At 35.3% G+C, this 16,695-nt stretch overlaps 4 protein-coding genes across 5 annotated transcripts; 2 read left to right on the forward strand and 2 right to left on the reverse strand.

Moving 5' to 3' along the window:
- The first annotated feature begins 1,085 nt into the window (after positions 1-1,085).
- On the forward strand, positions 1,086-2,333 carry LOC116129090 (glycine-rich protein 23-like). The gene is made up of 2 exons (XM_031414850.1): positions 1,086-1,499; positions 1,593-2,333. The coding sequence occupies exon 2, from the start codon at positions 1,653-1,655 to the stop codon at positions 2,121-2,123; it is 471 nt and encodes a 156-aa protein (XP_031270710.1). The 5' UTR covers positions 1,086-1,499; positions 1,593-1,652; the 3' UTR covers positions 2,124-2,333.
- Positions 2,334-2,854: 521 nt separating this feature from the next.
- LOC116129075 (acyl-CoA-binding domain-containing protein 3-like) lies at positions 2,855-6,073 on the reverse strand. 2 transcript variants are annotated; one of them, XM_031414833.1, is made up of 6 exons: positions 6,023-6,073; positions 4,988-5,920; positions 4,187-4,292; positions 3,981-4,081; positions 3,782-3,848; positions 2,855-3,171 (listed from the first exon to the last, which is right to left on the reverse strand). In XM_031414833.1, the coding sequence occupies exons 2-6, from the start codon at positions 5,917-5,919 to the stop codon at positions 3,160-3,162; spliced, it is 1,218 nt and encodes a 405-aa protein (XP_031270693.1). In that variant the 5' UTR covers position 5,920; positions 6,023-6,073; the 3' UTR covers positions 2,855-3,159. The 2 variants fall into 2 exon arrangements, 1 of the variants encoding a protein (XP_031270693.1); XR_004127844.1 differs by lacking the exons at positions 2,855-3,171; positions 3,782-3,848; positions 6,023-6,073 and having other exon boundaries at positions 4,039-4,081; positions 4,187-4,312; positions 4,988-6,016.
- A 2,291-nt stretch (positions 6,074-8,364) lies between these two features.
- LOC116129025 (uncharacterized protein At2g23090) lies at positions 8,365-9,909 on the forward strand. Its single transcript, XM_031414760.1, has 3 exons — positions 8,365-8,561; positions 8,812-8,852; positions 9,615-9,909. Exons 1-3 carry the CDS (start codon positions 8,486-8,488, stop codon positions 9,732-9,734), a joined length of 237 nt encoding a protein of 78 aa, XP_031270620.1. The 5' UTR covers positions 8,365-8,485; the 3' UTR covers positions 9,735-9,909.
- Positions 9,910-10,148: 239 nt separating this feature from the next.
- Positions 10,149-15,455, reverse strand: LOC116129024 (casein kinase II subunit alpha-2-like). The gene is given in 11 exon segments (XM_031414759.1): positions 10,149-10,675; positions 11,002-11,070; positions 11,181-11,244; positions 11,612-11,694; positions 11,830-11,895; positions 12,020-12,110; positions 12,863-13,020; positions 13,828-13,908; positions 13,910-14,035; positions 14,679-14,808; positions 15,221-15,455. Coding segments are annotated over 11 exon segments (1,011 nt in total). The 5' UTR covers positions 15,307-15,455; the 3' UTR covers positions 10,149-10,618.
- Between the last annotated feature and the right edge of the window lie 1,240 nt (positions 15,456-16,695).

Below are 16,695 nucleotides of genomic sequence, written 5' to 3' on the forward strand. Positions count from 1 at the left end.
ATAATTTGTCATTTACTTGTGAGCTTTGTCACCAATTATTAACTTCGAGTGCTCTCTCTTGCACCTCCGAATTGGTGGCCTCACCTCATTCCTTCTCAAGAAAAAAATAGAGTTTAGCTAAACTTGTAGCATTTATTTATCTTGGCATGCAGATGCAGCAAATGCTTAACCTATCAATTATTGTAGGCTGAAATATTAGTTAATAATTAGATATAATATGAATTTGTCACCAGCAGATTTGACTCTTTGGGTATCTGGGTTGAAACCAAAACAGTGACCGGAGTTGCTAAAATGTCACTTTCCCAGGCAAAGTTGGCGTAAATAATTGAAGCATTTCCTATTTGAAAGCTTCGCTTCTCAGTGGTCAATTCAAGTTAAAATTGACAAGTATCAAACATTAAGAGTAGCCATCTACCTTCATTATTGAGGCATTTGTTATGTTTATAAGCGGTTTAAGGTGATAATTAGCACAACTAACCAACTGATTTATAAATTCTTTAATTACCTCATTAGTAGTGAGTGTATTATCTCTCTTTGCTTTGTGAATAAAGTTCCCATTAATAGCCAGGTTAATTTTCTTTGCTCAAAAGAATTGATATTACAACTGCTTCCATTTTGCTACAAACCCAAAAGACAAGATGAGCAACAATATTATTGTGATAAATGATTATAAGATTTGAACTCAAAAACCAAAGAATGAAACAAACTTCTTTGAATACCGTCAATCCCTTGGATTAACTGTTCCCTTTCTTGATTCCACAATTTATTGCATAAAATTAGCATATATTACGAAATGATTAACGACTTTCCTGCCACATGACATGTTCCTAACTTCCTATTGAAAACGATGGCTAACCTTTTAATGGGGCTAATTAATAAACTATATCATGAATTTTTTTTTTGGATTTTATGAAGTTTATCAAAGGGCCTATAGCCCTTTAGGCGCTGCCAATAGTTAGCCGGTTGTAACACGCAAACTTGTAAATTGGCCCATGTATTTGTTGTTAAGCTTGTCTAACAGGTCATCTCTATTTGGACTTCAAGATGTTGAAAAATGTTCAGTGATGTTACGCAAGTCCACTATATTTCTTTCTAACTCTTACTCATTTTAATTTAGAGGGTCTAATATGCCAAGCCCATTAAACTCACAGGCCGTATGTCGTGATCCGACCCAGCTCACTATTACAATTGGGTTTGGGCCAGTATCTAGCTAACCGACCCGTTTGACATCTCTTGCCGGATAAACACGCGAAGCTGCTTGGCGATCATGCAAATCGCCAGCATCACCAAAACCAGATCAGACGCGCCAGTTCAATCACACAGGCCGCGGGCATGCCCATTCCAGTGACAATTTACAGGACATTCACCCTCTATATATATTCTTTCAATGACCACCATCCTAACCACTTATTTTGTTCGTTCATAAGCTCTCATTTCTCAACTTCTCTTCATACTTAGAATTCTTGTTTCCTTCGGAAGACAAACTAAGTTGGGCTGGGGTAAGTTTTCTTCCTTCACATTGCGTTATATTTCATTTAATGCACTTCCCTTCTCTTGGACTTGGAGGTTCTCAATTGTTCTTTAACGTGCAGGTGTCGTATAAGTAAGTGATCGTTGTGAGAGGGTAGTGGTATATTTGGTTTTGTGAAGTAATGGAAAGGAATGGTGTGGTTTTGTGGAGTTTCACTTTCTTGTGTTTGGGGCTCATTAGTAATGTGCTAGTAGAAGCTACCAGAGGGAGGCTTCCAAGTGATTTGGGGTTCGGAATGGAAACTAGCCATACCAAAATGGCTGGTCATCAAGTGCGCCCTACTACTAGTGGTTACGAAGGAGAAGGCTATGGCTCTGGTGGTGGTGGTGGTGGTGGTTTTGGGATTGGGGGTGGAGTAGGTAAGGGCTACGGTCCTGGTGGGGGCTTTGGCTCTGGAGGCGGCATGGGTTCAGGCGGTGGTTTCGGTTCAGGTGGTGGAGCGGGCAGTGGTTTCGGCTCCGGGTCTGGTGGTGGAGGAAACGGTTACCGCACAGGCTCAGGTTCGGGATATGGTAGTGGCGGTGGTGGTGGTGGTGGTGGTGGTAGCGGCAGCGTCGGCGGCGGCGGAGGGTATGGTTCTGGCTCTGGATAAGGACTGGGTACAACCGACAACGAGGGTCGAGGTGCTCATAAAGAATTACTTATTTTGTTTTGTTGTTCCGAGGGAAGAATAACCGTCATTTAAGTTCTCACCCTCTTTATCTTTCTTGGCTTGTCATTAGTATTTTAGTAGTTTGGACCGTCTTCTGACTATGACAAATAAAGCATCGACTTTGCCTTGACGAAATGATAATTTCACATTCTTATCGCCACATTTAGTGATTAATATTTCACTACAAACAAAATTCAGACAAAAAACTCCACGTTGAAAATAACAATAACAATTTTAAATTCTTTTTCCAGACGGTGGTGCTCTTGATGGCCCCCTTCCCCGTGGCTTGTTTCAGGCACAAGATATACATAACTTGCCCCATAGAAAACCTTGGCATTTTGCTCATTAGAAAAGCCAAGGCGATTTCTTCAAGGAAGTTTTTACACGTTTTATTTTAGTTTTAATTGCAAAGTAGAAAAACTAATACCCAAATTTAAATTCAGGACGATATCTATTGTTTACTCGGTCCAAAACTGTAGTGAAATGCTGGAGAAACTTTTCCCAAGTTTCAGCTTTCGCCAACTTAAAACGTGAGGGGCACTTACATATTTTGATTGCATTATAAATTTTCACTTTAAAGAAAATTTCTTCACGCAAGTCTATCTAACACGGGTCAAAGATGCATAAAATTCGAAAGAAGCAATCGTGTAAAAGGAAATCAGCCACCAAAATTGTTACGTAAAAACAGACATCACTATTATGCTTCAATAGTCACAACAACCCAGGTCATAAATTATGGGAAGGACATTATTTTCATAGTATATATACATATGCATATATGCACAATGTCAATGGTTATTTTATCCACATCGCATCATTATAGTATTAGGACACAATAGATAACATAAATAGCACAAGAACCTTGCACACTGGAAGGATATGTATACTTTTAAGATAAATAATAGTCCTGTTTCAGGTCAAGCAAACCCAGGAGAATGGCCCCTGTGGTTGGGAAGCTCAACAGCCAAGCATATTGTCATTCTTTAGCCTGAAAATTTTCACACTACAGTGAGTTATATAGCACCTATTAATGTGACGCAGGCCATTAAAATGACTAACCATGAATAAAAAGAACAGGAATTAAGTGTCCAGAAAAATTTTAAAAATGGGTATCTGAGACCAACATTCACTGAATACAGTACAAAATAAACAAGATATATTCATCATTTTCACATATTAAAGTGAACATGTCATTAGGAGGCCCAATTCGCACAGAACTGAAGACTAAAAACCAGGAAATGACTAGAAAAAAAGAAATTTTAAGAGGTTGAGATGATGAGGCCACCAAGGACATACAAACAGAACTTTAAATCCATTGCAGTTGGGAAATGATCCTACCCAAATGTACATCCTGATCAATAATTGACATAGGAATCAACTAGCTGAATGTTTCAACTTCTGTTGACTCAACGGCAAGACAAATATGCAAGATGTTTTTTAGTTCTAGGAAAGCTTGACAATTGAGTTAAGCACTTTTAGCGTTCTGACAAACATGACTTTTTTTTTATCAAACTGTTCCACTAATTTTCATATTATTGGGGACACAAAAATCAGAACACAAAGGCAGAAATGCAAGATGGAAATGTTTATGACCATACCTTGGTCTCCAAGCATGATCCCCCAGTTAGATCACCTGCCTCACTATCACAGTTCAATTTCAGGTTCCTGCAGGGTATAAAAGTGAGGTTAAGAACAACTTAAAAATGATTAACAGAGCACAAAACCAAATTCAAAATTAGCAGCAGTTATTGATTAAATTGAAAAAAAAAAAAAAATCAATCAACTTCAGCAGACAACCTTTCATCTGTACAATTTGTTTGATGGCCTGAAAATGACCCTAATTCAGGAACTGCAGCATCAGGTTTTCCTGCCTCGTGAGATTCCAATTTATTATCTCCCTGCATAGAGAATGGCATCCTAATAACATATCCAAACAATACTTGCAGTAAAAGTCACCAAAGAAACCATAATCTCTCAATGAATCAAAACAAAAAAAGACTTACACAACAATGTTCCTCCATCCACCTGGGAACTCTATCTGAAAGAAGTTTGACATACTCCTCCATTGCCTCCTCCGGATTCATGTTCCCCAGCCTTTGCCAAGCATTCCTTGCACAACGTAAGCAGGGCTGTCCATCACTCACACAAAGCAGCTCTCAACCCTGTTATTATAACTAGCAATCAAGCTATACCGTGCAACTTCTTAAAGGGTGGGCCCTAAGGTGTCTTGGATTTTCAGTTCTTCCTAAGTTTGACAAATGCCTTATGTAATAAATTATCCCTTCAAACCAATCTAAGTTTTAGCAAACTAGAAATCTAGGTGGTCTTGTATGAAGGCATGGACTGTTAAATCTCACCTGGATGTACTACTTAAAAGTGATCGGTGTGTACTTAACTAAACAACTATATCTGAAGCTAAGAAATTGATGATCTAAGTGCATTCTGAACTACCTCTTTCCAACTACACCGTCTTACACATTAATCATAAATATAAGCATATTAGATATTTCTATCTCAGTTGCCCATTGCAAAAATGTTATAGACGAAAATTTTCTAAGTATATTATATCTGGGAAACAGTTGCATTATTTCGTATATTGCCTGATTAATTTCACCTAACATTTGGTTATGATACAACCTTTTAATTCAAGACTTTCGCAAAATTCTTAATTTAATTTGTCTGGTTTTCTAGTCTTTATGCAATTCTAGTTTACTACCCCAATCATTCACTCACACTCACACACAACAAAACCAAAGAAAAACAGATATCAAAAGAAACATAAAAAGTACAGGAAAGTATGGTACCACTTGGCACGAGCAGAGACCATAAGAGCCATTGGCTGTGTCTCATGGCAAGGTCCCTCAGTAGCAATTTTGTGAAGACCATACAACTCCATTTGCACATCACTAACCAAATCATCCTTTTCTCCAGACCCCAAAAACTTGGTAGCCTCTCCAAAAACTTTCTCCAATTCACTCCTTTCTATCCCCTCCCACCCATCATCCTCCTCACTTACCAAACCATCCATTGACTCCCCGATCTCTCCCGATTTTTCAATAATAACATTATTATTTACACCCGATTCTTCCATAATAAAATTATCATGGACCGCCGATTTTTCGATAATAAGATTATCATGGACCGCCGATTTTTCGATAATAAGATTATCATTGACAGCCGATTCTTCGATAATAACATTATCATTGATAGCCGTTTCTTCAATAGGAACATAATTATTTACAGCCGATTCTTCAATAATAGCATTATTATTCACAGCCGATTCTTCATTTTCAAAGGTGTTTTCAACCACATCATCCTCCGTTTTCGCTTCTTTCTCCACAATTTTCTCCTCTGGTGATTCTTTGCACAATCCACCAACCTCCATTAATTTTTCCTGTAACCAGCAGCGTTCCGTTTCGATTTCTTTGTCACGTGACGCTGACTCCGCGATTTCCTCGACATGTTGAACCCCTTCTTGAAATTTCTCCACTTTTTCCACAGTTTCTTCAACTAATTGAACTCTATTTTCGCTTTCAAGTACTCCAACATTCAAGTTCTCTCCATACTGCAATTCTTCCATCATAACACGTTCATCAACGTCTTTGACCTCGGTGGTGGCAGAGTTAGAATCATGAGCACAACCACCAGACATAGAAAATGAAACCAGCTTAGCAACAAGATAAGAAAACAACAGAGCAATAAAAGCAGTCAAAACCAACTCCTGAAGAAGCTCCATTCTGAGACAACAAATAAGATAAAAATATAAATTAGAATTTACAAGGAGAAGAAGATGAAGATGATGAAAAAGAGATGATAAGCTTAGAAAGTTAAATACATACGGTTATGATCATTAAAATTATAATATAAAGAAAAAAGCAAAAGGGGAATAAGGGGGAAAGGATATTTGTAGAGCAGAGCAAGGCATATTCTTCTTTTGCTTTGGATCACTTTTACTAAATTTGTGGGGCACTGCGGGTCCCACTTCGCTGTCTAATGTTGGTTCAGTCACGGAGCTGTTTAAATAAAAGTTAAGCTGACTCGGCGACGGCTTACGTTATCCGGGAACGGGTAGCTAACCGTCATCATGATTTATACCACTCAGTCGCTATCATGGCGCGTATCTCATCACTGGTAGCCATTTTTTATGTATTTTATGTTTATTTAAATCACTTGTGAATAATGATCAACTTAAATTATTTTATTTATTATCAAAATAATTATTCTAAAAAGCTGCTTGCTCTTTGAGCAAGTACAAGAACAAGGGAATAAGGATGAGTACATGTAAGGAATTGGGTAAGTCTAGACTCTAGAATTGTTCAAAGCAAAGGGAGATGAAATTAAGCAAAGTGAAGCTGAAGCTTTTGGAAGAATAAACTCGTTTAAAATAAGAAATTACTGTAATGCATTTTTTTCATAATAACCTTTAGTTTTGAATTCATATGTTTATTGAAAACAACTTGAATTGATTCTTTAAAGGTTTTTCTAAAATTAATAATAAAAATATATTGTTTTAATATAATAGTTTTGTCTCTTTATTGGACAAGTCAACTGTGTAATACTGTTGTCAAGCCCAAGGGCCTCAATTGGGTTTCACCGTGTGCTAAAGCCTATAGTTTGTTGAAGGAAACAACTTGGGCCAACCCATCTATGTGATAGCCTTTTGTTTTGTGGTGGATAATATCAAATAACCAACACTAGTTTCAGATATTTTGAAATTAATAACGAGGAAGGTTGAATGAATCCAAACAACCATGCATGAAAAATGGGAAGAGGTATTTATTGAACATATTAGGTATAGGTTGTACATGGATCCACTACTTTATTTATAAAAGACTCTTACCACCACCACTCGTTTTCTAGTGAGCTCCAGCTGTCTGCTTCTTCAAGCACTTACCCACGCCATATCCAAATCTCAACAGTCTTCTTCTCTAATTCCACCTTAATAAATTCATCTACAATGCTTATCCTTTACTGTATTGCTACAATTATTTCCAATTTATTAATTGATCTTATCTTCAACAAAACCAAATAAAATAAGTTTTTATTTAACAAGCAAGATATAGGGTCGGAAGAAATTTCCAATTAACTCTTCACCCTCTTAAACGACAACCAAAACTGTTTAATATTAAATAGTACGGGCAAAGCTAACGATATGACCAAACTTTTGCTCATTCAAGGAAACAACCAATATTACATTTACATGATATGTCTATATATTCATCAAACACTACCCTTAACAGTTAACGCTGTTAAGTTGCAAATAGACACAAGTCTTATATTACAAATATACCCTTATTTTTCATCTTTTACTTGCTAAGGAACCAGAGCTAAAACACGTGCCTCGAAGTGTTCAAAGTACTAAATACCAACACTTATTCATTAGTAAAGAAAAGCAATGTTAATTTCTTTTATCTTTTTAAGTTATCAGAGCACCATTTTCTTTTATACTGTTAAAAAGAGAAAAGAAATTATTCAAATAAACATAAATGTAAATCTTTAAAACATAGATTCGTGTCACGTGTCATTCTTTTTATATTAACTTTATTTACAAATTTGTCATTATAATATTATACAAGCATATTGTTTATGCATAGCAAAAACACAGAAAACAATATAAGAACAGTGGACGTAAGGCTTGTATTTAACATTCGAACTACTTTAAAAATCATTTTCTTGTATTATTGTTTGATTTATTATCTATCCATTGATCCGACATCTAAATCATGAGTTTTATACAAACTTGTATATAGATTCTATCACAAATCCAACGTACTTCTCGTTGATACAAATCATAGCATCAACACATACAAAACCATTAATCATATTCATGCAGAGTCATGCTTTCCAACCAAGATAATTCAATCTATTTAGATGATGAAAGAGTCGGAAAGACTAAACAAAAGCAAGAAAAAGGAGCTTTTCTTTTGCAGCTGGTAAAGTTACTCTTATCGCCCTCATCTGTTAAATATAACGGAAGTTATTTGACGGCTGGGATAGCTTTTTCAGGAATATGTGTATAAATCAGTATAATTATCGTCCAAGGTGATTGGCAAAACCTCCAGGGGTGCTTTTGATATTTAATCCAGGAAACAACTAGAAAGTGACACCGTAATATTTGTATTAAAAAACCCTTTATTTTATTCAAGGAGAAAAATAAATAAAAAATTAAAAGCAGCAGTGTACCATATATAAGTCCTTATCTTTCAAAGCTCCTGGCATCGCAATTTGGTCTCTCATTTGGTGCTTCCGTGTTTCTCACCTGAGTTGAGCCTGAGCCCTAGCCTGAGATCAAGAAGAAGAAAATGGGAGGAGGCAACGGTCAGAAGTCAAAGATGGCTCGTGAGAGGAACTTGGAGAAGCAAAAAGCCGCCGGCAAGGGTAAACTTCTCGGCTCGTTTGGTTCCCTAGAAACACTAGTCGATCTCGTTTTCTTTGTAATTTTACTTTCCAAAATAATACAAATATAGAGTCAAGTCGTCGAGTTAACTGAGGTTTGAGTTTCAACAGGCCAAAGAATGAAAGAAAATATTATTATTTTATTTTTATTTTTTTGGTGTATTCTCTGAGATCTATGGAGTTCTTCTATATCTTGATTCAATGATTGATGATCGGGTCGATCTTTGGACAGGAAGTCAGCTTGAGTCAAACAAGAAAGCCATGAGCATCCAGGTACTGCTACTAGCTTTGCCTTTGCTTATTCTCTGAGCGTCATTGTCACGTCAAAAGAAAATTGAGTTACTTAACGTAGAGAAGATAAGGGGTCTTTGTCATGGCTTGAAACCGTAAAGTGCACGAAACACGGGAACTCAGTATTCAAATATGTTGTGATTGATCTAACAAAAATGGTTTTCGAAGTCCTGATCTGTAAAAATACAGTACTTATAAGGGTAGCTCCGTAGCTGTGATTTAGTTGGTTAACCGATAAGAATTTTTAGTTGAGATTGATGATTCCTCCTTAATTATCGGTAGACCTTAAGTTTAAAAGGCAATTGTGTTTGGATTTGTCACCTATATGTAAGTGAAATTAATTATTGGTGCTCCAAAGTTGTTGAACATGATGTAAGTTATGGCAGTTGCACTTGCACACAAGTACACTTCTGTGTTGATGAGTAAAATGGTTCCAAGTGTTATCTTCTTGATGTTGTGAATTGTGATCTTGGTGGTTTGTTTTCTTGGCTACTTGAGTGATTAATACTCTTGAATGGATGAGTATAGGATTCTAGTTGCGCATCAGTATTGTATTGTATTTAGTTATGTACTATGAATACCAGAATCTCATCTAGGATCTGTCCTTTACTTTAGAAAGAGAGGCCAAAATGAAATGTTTGTGGAGATGTATGTTGATTAAACGTTAGAATTAAGACGAGTGAATTATATAGCTTACCTAGGTGTAGTTTTGTTTCTCACGGATGTTATCAATGTTGATTGCAGTGCAAAGTGTGCATGCAGACGTTCATTTGCACCACTTCGGAGGTGAAATGCAAGGAACACGCTGAAGCCAAACACCCCAAATCTGATTTATTCACATGTTTCCCTCATCTTAAGAAATGAAACAGAAACGACAAAAGTAACTATCCAACCACCATCTCCATCTCTAATTTCTTAATCATCTCTAATTTCTTAATCGTGATTAAGTCATCCTTGTAGACTCTTGGATGTTAATTAATCAAGGTCTGTGGACTATGTTTAATAGCATGCTAATTTGATGTGTGATTTTTTAGTTGCATGTCTTTTGTGCATTAAAATGAAAAATAAAAACCTTGAGTTAAATGCTTGATGCCATACAGTTCTTTGATTACTAACAAGAACCCCAATGAGACAATCTGTAGCTAGGCATGAGCTTATATTGACATTCTTTTGTTGTCAGCGATCAGAGGAAAAATACAAAAAGAAAATAACATGCATCCACTAGCAGTGAAGTCAATATGCCGCATTGGCCAAAGACAATGAAAAATCCGTAACAATTCTTGCAAGCAGATGGATAATTTTCACTCAGCATTAAAAAGTTATTGCGCACATGTCTGTGCTCTGAGAATTAGATAGGCTCAAATGTGGGTTTGAATACCTCATATATCTAGGAGACAACAAAAAAAAAAAAAAAAACCATTGCATATGGTCGAACTGCACTTTTTAACCCTGAGGAGACTTACATTTAGACCAGCTTAACATACGGACAGAAATGGTAATCCAATAGGACATTTACAGCACAGATAAATGATGTTATAACTGGTAAACTAAAAAAAGAAAAAGCAGAATTATGAGTTTTAGAGTACAACGTGCCTCCAGAAAGATGGAGAATTGGAACATGCCAGAAGACAAGAAAAAATAACGAATGCTAGCAATAGAGTAAACTATGACTGATCAAGTAGGGAGGAGACATATACCACATTCACCCAAAGGAGGTCCAAGTTGGGACTGTCAAAGAAGACGAGTTACTAACTGCGCATTCTGTTATTTTCTGCATTTCTCACTTGGTAGAAGTAAGGATGAGCCTGAAATCAAATAAATATAGAGAAAAGATCAATCAGAATAAATAACCATGCAAAATAGACTGTTTTTAGAAAACCATAAGAACAGTTAAAAGAACCAGTGAGCAGGTAGAGTTTTTCTAAAATTCTAAATTTCTTGACTTTATTAAGGAGTAAAGCTATATATTTGAAAATTAGGTAAATAAATTGTGGTCCAAACTATCTTCATGATCATAGCTTCAATAATGAAAACCAAAATGTTTCTTCCTTTTTTTCTTGCCAGAAAAAAGTTGTTCTTTAATCACAAAAAATTTGGACGTCCATGACTAGTTCTAAATCCAGAAAATTACCATTGCCTCCCTGGCTGTAAGCCTGTCCTGGTGATCATAGCGAAGAAGCTTGTCTAGAAAATCGATGGCCTGATTTCACGCAAATAATGCCCAATCGAATTAACAATCCCGTCAAAATGAATAAGACAAATCTTAATTTAATCATTTTAAGAGAATTAAAGAAGAAAAATGTAGATGACCTCTGGGGAAACTAGATGCTGATTATCAGCATTCATAAATCTGGACCATGGCTTCCTGCTGTGCCTGCAACATAAATTAGCTAGATAGCATAAGTGTCCTACAGCAGAAAATTCACTTTAAACATTCATTAAGCAACAAATGCATGAGTTATTTGAAGAAAGCAAAAGGAAGAAATGGCAGGATTAAAATGATAACAAGGTTTCTGACTTGCATCTTTAAGTTATACGGACAGGCCAACCCCTGTTTCTGGATCAGCAAATAGCATCTGAACCCAAAATTACATTTCACCCCTACAATGGCCTTTAGTACCCTTCTATAGCGACAGACTCATATCTAGCTTCTAATTCTTTGTTCAAGTTCTGAATCAAATTAAATAATCAAGAATTGGATTTACTCAAGGAGACGAGAATTGTAATTGAGTGTGGTATACCTTCCAACTATAGCTTCAAGCTGAGGATCAAGCTCTAAATGATATTTGTTCAAATATGCATTTAATTCATCAGTTCCAAGAACCTGAAAAGAGAGTGCATCTGACATAAGATACAACCAATCAAATAGGCACTTATCGATAGGTCAGTATTGTGAAGAGTGTGATAGTTTGCATGGAAACGATTAGATAATTTGAAAAAACATCAAATACAAGATTACCTTTGCAATTTTGACAAGTTGATCATGATTGTCATGACCATAAAAGAATGGTTCCTTCCGAAAAATCTGCAAGGGGGATAAAACACCACAACTGTTTGATGCTTTCATAATAAATAAGCAATGTATTGTATTTCTAACTGTGCCACCATTACGTAAATACAATACATGGAATAGGCAACTTTTGGCTCACCATTCCTGCAAACATACAGCCGAGGCTCCACATATCCAATGAATAATCATAGTCTTGCAAATCAACAAGAAGCTCAGGCCCCTTAAAGTACCTAGAAAACCAACAATAATTGAAGGACATAAAAAATCTACAAAACGAAGGAAGAATAAGCACAGTCCCTCGTAAAAGGCCATCTATTTCCCCAAGTCCAGACCTCATGCAGTTCAGCCTCTCAACACCTTGAGGCTGGTTATGGGAAACATTGTTAGGACTATTAGTTTGCACATCAAAGTTATAAGCATATATATTTTTGAGGCATTTTTGCACATCTAAATGGTTAGCACTGCATATTGGTATACCTGTCTGATGTGATAGACAGTTGATTGCATGCTTAAGGCAATCTGAGACCTGGTGGTGGTCTATGGCCTGCTGTTATTACTAGTATATTAGTTTGTAATATAATTTTGTACAGGCAGGTATGAGAAGTTCCATTTGTAGTTTGGTAAGGTTAGATAAATAAGGGAACCATGTTTCATATAAAACTTTATCAGAATATTTTCTTTAAAAATCATATTAATCAAAGTTCTATGAGAACTACCACAAAACTACTATACAATATACCACAAAATTGTCCTAGATTCCGGTGGGTTCAGATAGTCCAGTCTCAAAATACTAGTGTCTCAACAAATTCTTCTAACAAATAAGACCAAAGGACACATCAGTTATCCACTAGTTTCAACAGAAAAAGCCAGAGCCTAAATAAACATTCACAAAAAAAATCATAAAATAAAACCTTTAGCATGAAATTAAATTTAAAAAATATATATATACAAGTTAATTAAAAGCTATGGAAATCATGAATACCTTGAAGCTACTCGAACATTGTATTCTTTGCCAGGATGGTAGAATTCTGCAAGACCCCAATCAATCAAGCGAAGCTTTCGTTGCTCATGGTCAATCATCACATTGTGTGGCTTGACATCTCTATGCATTATGCCTTGAGAATGGCAGTAATCTAGTGCCTGAAATTATAAAGGTCAAGATTAGTTAAGCATGCAACATACTATATAGTACTAAAGTATGCCTCCCTTTCATACAATAACCAACAGATACTGAATGCATGCTCCGTAACACAGAGAAAACACATAAGAAATTAGTGATGTCAAGCCATCTTTTCCCAAACAAGCAAAATGAAAATACAGAAAATCAGCCATTTAAATAGGAGATTTACCACCAAATATCTTGAGAGAATCAGATCAAATCATCCCCATTCACAATAAATACACTAAAGCACCCCGTTATTGCACCAATCTCTTGATAACAATGGCATCAAAACCACATAAATTTTCATAAGTTTCATAAGAACAAACAAATATGCTTCCACCTTCTTACACACACAACAAAGAGGCTACCTTGTCATAAATTTACCCAAATGCTTGCTTGCAATCTTTCATGTCTACATTATGTTATATGATGTTCCTTGAGAGCTCATTCATGTGGAAAGGTAATAAGGTGCAAACAATCCACATTACTACATGGGTTAAAAAATAATTATTGATGGGGGCTCACTAGCATACTAATACACTGAAGAAATTTAGATATTGATAAAGTGAATAAAATGTTCATTTGAGCATTCAAAGAGGAGAACTCAGTTAAAATTTTCCATATGCCTAATAAAATAAAATTTTTAACTCAAAACTTTGACGCATCAAAATTTTCCTCGGTAAATTAATAGCATATTCTGAATAATAACAAAAGTAACAGAAAAAACACAGAATAAAAGGCAGTCTCAAAAATCAAAATGCTTCAACAAGATCAGATGAAATAACCTTGAGAAGCTCGTATATATAGTAGCGAATGTCGTTAGCTGCCAATGTGGGGTACAGAATTTTAAAATCTGTACTATTCACGGGGATAGTTCACATATTCAAAAATCAAACTAGGAGTCTTTGAGTGCTGATCTCGGACAATGTCAAGCAGCTTCACAATATTTGGACCTCCACAAAGATTTTGCAGTATTTTTATCTCCCTTTTTATCTGCAGTAGCACCAGTACATATTAGCATATGCACGATTGTGCAATATAAATATAATTATCAGCAATGGTCATTCACTGTCTCACACATTCACATTTACACCCGTCAACATTAATAAGTAAATGAGAGCCACATTCACCGACAATCCAACAAAGAGTTGCCGAACAACTCTACAATCCAAGCATGCAAACACTGACTAGAGGAGAGCTCTACTTGCACTTCAGCTACCAAGGCTACAAATCTTGCTCTAGGTGAGGTCTATGACTTCACATGGGATCAGATTCTATGCACAAATGCTTTCAGAGTTACTTCAATTTCCAGAAAATTCTTAAAGCTATTAAACATAATGATACAGCGCTGCTTAAAGGTTGAAAAGTGAAAAAATGGTCCCTCAGTTTGAGGAAAAAGCATAAAGAAAGGGTAATGCAAGATACTAAATCATGAAACGCTTGAATTCTGGGGGTCGAATGCAGAATATGATCACAAAAACCAGTAGAGGACATTTAAGTCAAGCAGGAAGCCTAGGAGAACTAATAAATGGCTGGATCGGTTTCACAACTCACACATCATTGTTTCTGACCTTGACATGAACATCGATTGTAAAAAAGGTAAGAAAAGAAGAAAAACAAAGGGGTAAGAAATCACCTTCTTTTTCTTGACGGGTTTGAGGATCTTAATAACGCATTTTTCATTGTTGGTGACATTTATACCTTCAAAAACCTCGCTGTATTTTCCCCTTCCAACTTTTCGAACAACCTCATAGTCATCTTGATCACTGAGAAAAGAATAGAGTATTAAAAAGGGATGCGCAAATTCTCAAAAACTCATTCCAGAGTAAAAACTTCCAGAGAAGTGTTTATTTACTTCCTATGGAACTCAAATATTATGTAACAAAAACAGAAGGCCTAGCAATTTTCAACTAGTAAAAGTTATTGCTTTTCAGATGGATTTAAAATTCGTAGAATTACTCTACAAAGTACCTAACCCATTAAACTTCAATGCATCAACACATACACAACTCATGATCGCTTAAAATGCAATCTATACAGCCTTCCAAGCTTTTAATAACACTAAATAGTTCCTACAGATCTTCACGTACAAAGTAACAAACTGATAATAAAACTTGAAAATCCAAAGTCGTAATTGAAGTGAATCAGACAATTAGGGTTAGTTGTTTGGAATTTTACCCCCATTGAACGGCGAGAGACTCGTAATCCCAGTAATCTCTCGGACGGTGAACGTTGACTTCTGCGTAGACACGAGCTCTTGACATGCCTATTCTCTAATGAAATAATCACAGAGAGGTTCACGAGTTTTGACCTTTGGTGTTACTGTTGTTGACGGTTCATATCGTTCTAACAAATACCAGCTCAATCATTACTTGTTTGTTTGTTATTACTCTCTCTTAAATCTTAATTTTACATAATGCGAAGTCAAAGTCCTCTCCTTATCGGGGTAAGGTCAAGGTGATTATGAGATATCCACTGCCCACACAATAGAAAATTAATTAAAAACCCAGATAACTTTATATATTCTTATATATGATGTGACATATTTAAAGAAATCTAACCAATGCTCTTTTGTAATTTGCTACATAAAATATTTTTATAATAAACTTTTGCATCAATTTATAAACCATTAATTTTAGGGTTATTAATAATTTATTTAAATTTTTGGGTTTTTTTTAAATAACCAACTTTTCCAGCCCTATACCTTTATAACCAACTTATTATTTTTACCAAACTACCCTTGTCACTAATCTCCCAACATTAGCGTGATTTCCCTAGGGTTAGCAGGATTAGTAACTTTTCCCTAGTTAGCATGATTTTTCCCAGCATTAGAGTAAAAAATCATACAAATTGGGAAAACCATGCTAAGTGTCACAGAAACAAATATAATACAAATCAATATAATCATCCATACTTTTGAATATAATTAATCACAATAACACACATAGCATCGTCCATAAAAACAAGAATAAACATATAAACGAGATTAACCAAAGTTGTAAAACATTTAAACCTTAATTCTAAACCCTAACATTTATCTTAAATCATAACAATTTATGCTAATAAATTCGGTTTACTCCCAAACAAAGAATCGGGTGAAAGTTGTAATGTTGCAAACAAAATGGTCACTTTAACAAATTTTTACCGTGATTAATTTTCAATAAGTGATTGGATTTTTAAAATCCAAAATAGATCCAAAGAAAAAAAAAATTGAAATAGGGAAAAAAGTGAAGAAATGTTAGGTTTTATATTAAGGTAAAATTGGAAGTTGTCATTTGATGGTTATATAGGTATAAGGTTGGTACAGTTGGTCGATTATTATAACGATACAATTTTTTACATCAATAGCATATTATTGTCTTTGAAAAAGTTTACAGAATGTATTATATGATTAAAATTTAAAATTTATATATCATTTATTAAACTAAATTTTAAAAATAATATAATTAAATAAATCAAAAAATTAAAAGGTTAATTAATTTAAAAAAAACTAATATACATATAAAAATTAAAAATTAACAAATTAAACCGATGATCAAATTGGGCCGCCAACAGCTATGGCCAACCTAATTTAGCCAGATTATGGTCATACCATGCACGTCGGGCCATCTTTTGTTGTTCAGAATGTGTCAGACTTTACTGTCTTAATTATT

This window comes from Pistacia vera, unplaced genomic scaffold, assembly GCF_008641045.1.
Source record: "Pistacia vera cultivar Batoury unplaced genomic scaffold, PisVer_v2 Contig206, whole genome shotgun sequence".
NCBI classification, from domain to species: domain Eukaryota; kingdom Viridiplantae; phylum Streptophyta; class Magnoliopsida; order Sapindales; family Anacardiaceae; genus Pistacia; species Pistacia vera.

What these genes read in the sequence shown, in the direction of transcription:
- LOC116129090 (XM_031414850.1), top strand. Translation starts at nt 1,653, where the DNA reads ATGGAAAGGAATGGTGTGGTTTTGTGGAGTTTCACTTTCTTGTGTTTG.
- LOC116129025 (XM_031414760.1), top strand. Translation starts at nt 8,486, where the DNA reads ATGGGAGGAGGCAACGGTCAGAAGTCAAAGATGGCTCGTGAGAGGAAC. An exon ending in GCAAAAAGCCGCCGGCAAGG is followed by an intron (nt 8,562 to 8,811) that starts GTAAACTTCTCG and finishes ATCTTTGGACAG; the next exon opens with GAAGTCAGCTTGAGTCAAAC. An exon ending in AGAAAGCCATGAGCATCCAG is followed by an intron (nt 8,853 to 9,614) that starts GTACTGCTACTA and finishes TGTTGATTGCAG; the next exon opens with TGCAAAGTGTGCATGCAGAC.
- LOC116129075 (XM_031414833.1), bottom strand. Translation starts at nt 5,919, where the DNA reads ATGGAGCTTCTTCAGGAGTTGGTTTTGACTGCTTTTATTGCTCTGTTG. An exon ending in GTCTCTGCTCGTGCCAAGTG is followed by an intron (nt 4,293 to 4,987) that starts GTACCATACTTT and finishes ACGTTGTGCAAG; the next exon opens with GAATGCTTGGCAAAGGCTGG. An exon ending in GGATGGAGGAACATTGTTGT is followed by an intron (nt 4,082 to 4,186) that starts GTAAGTCTTTTT and finishes TTCTCTATGCAG; the next exon opens with GGAGATAATAAATTGGAATC.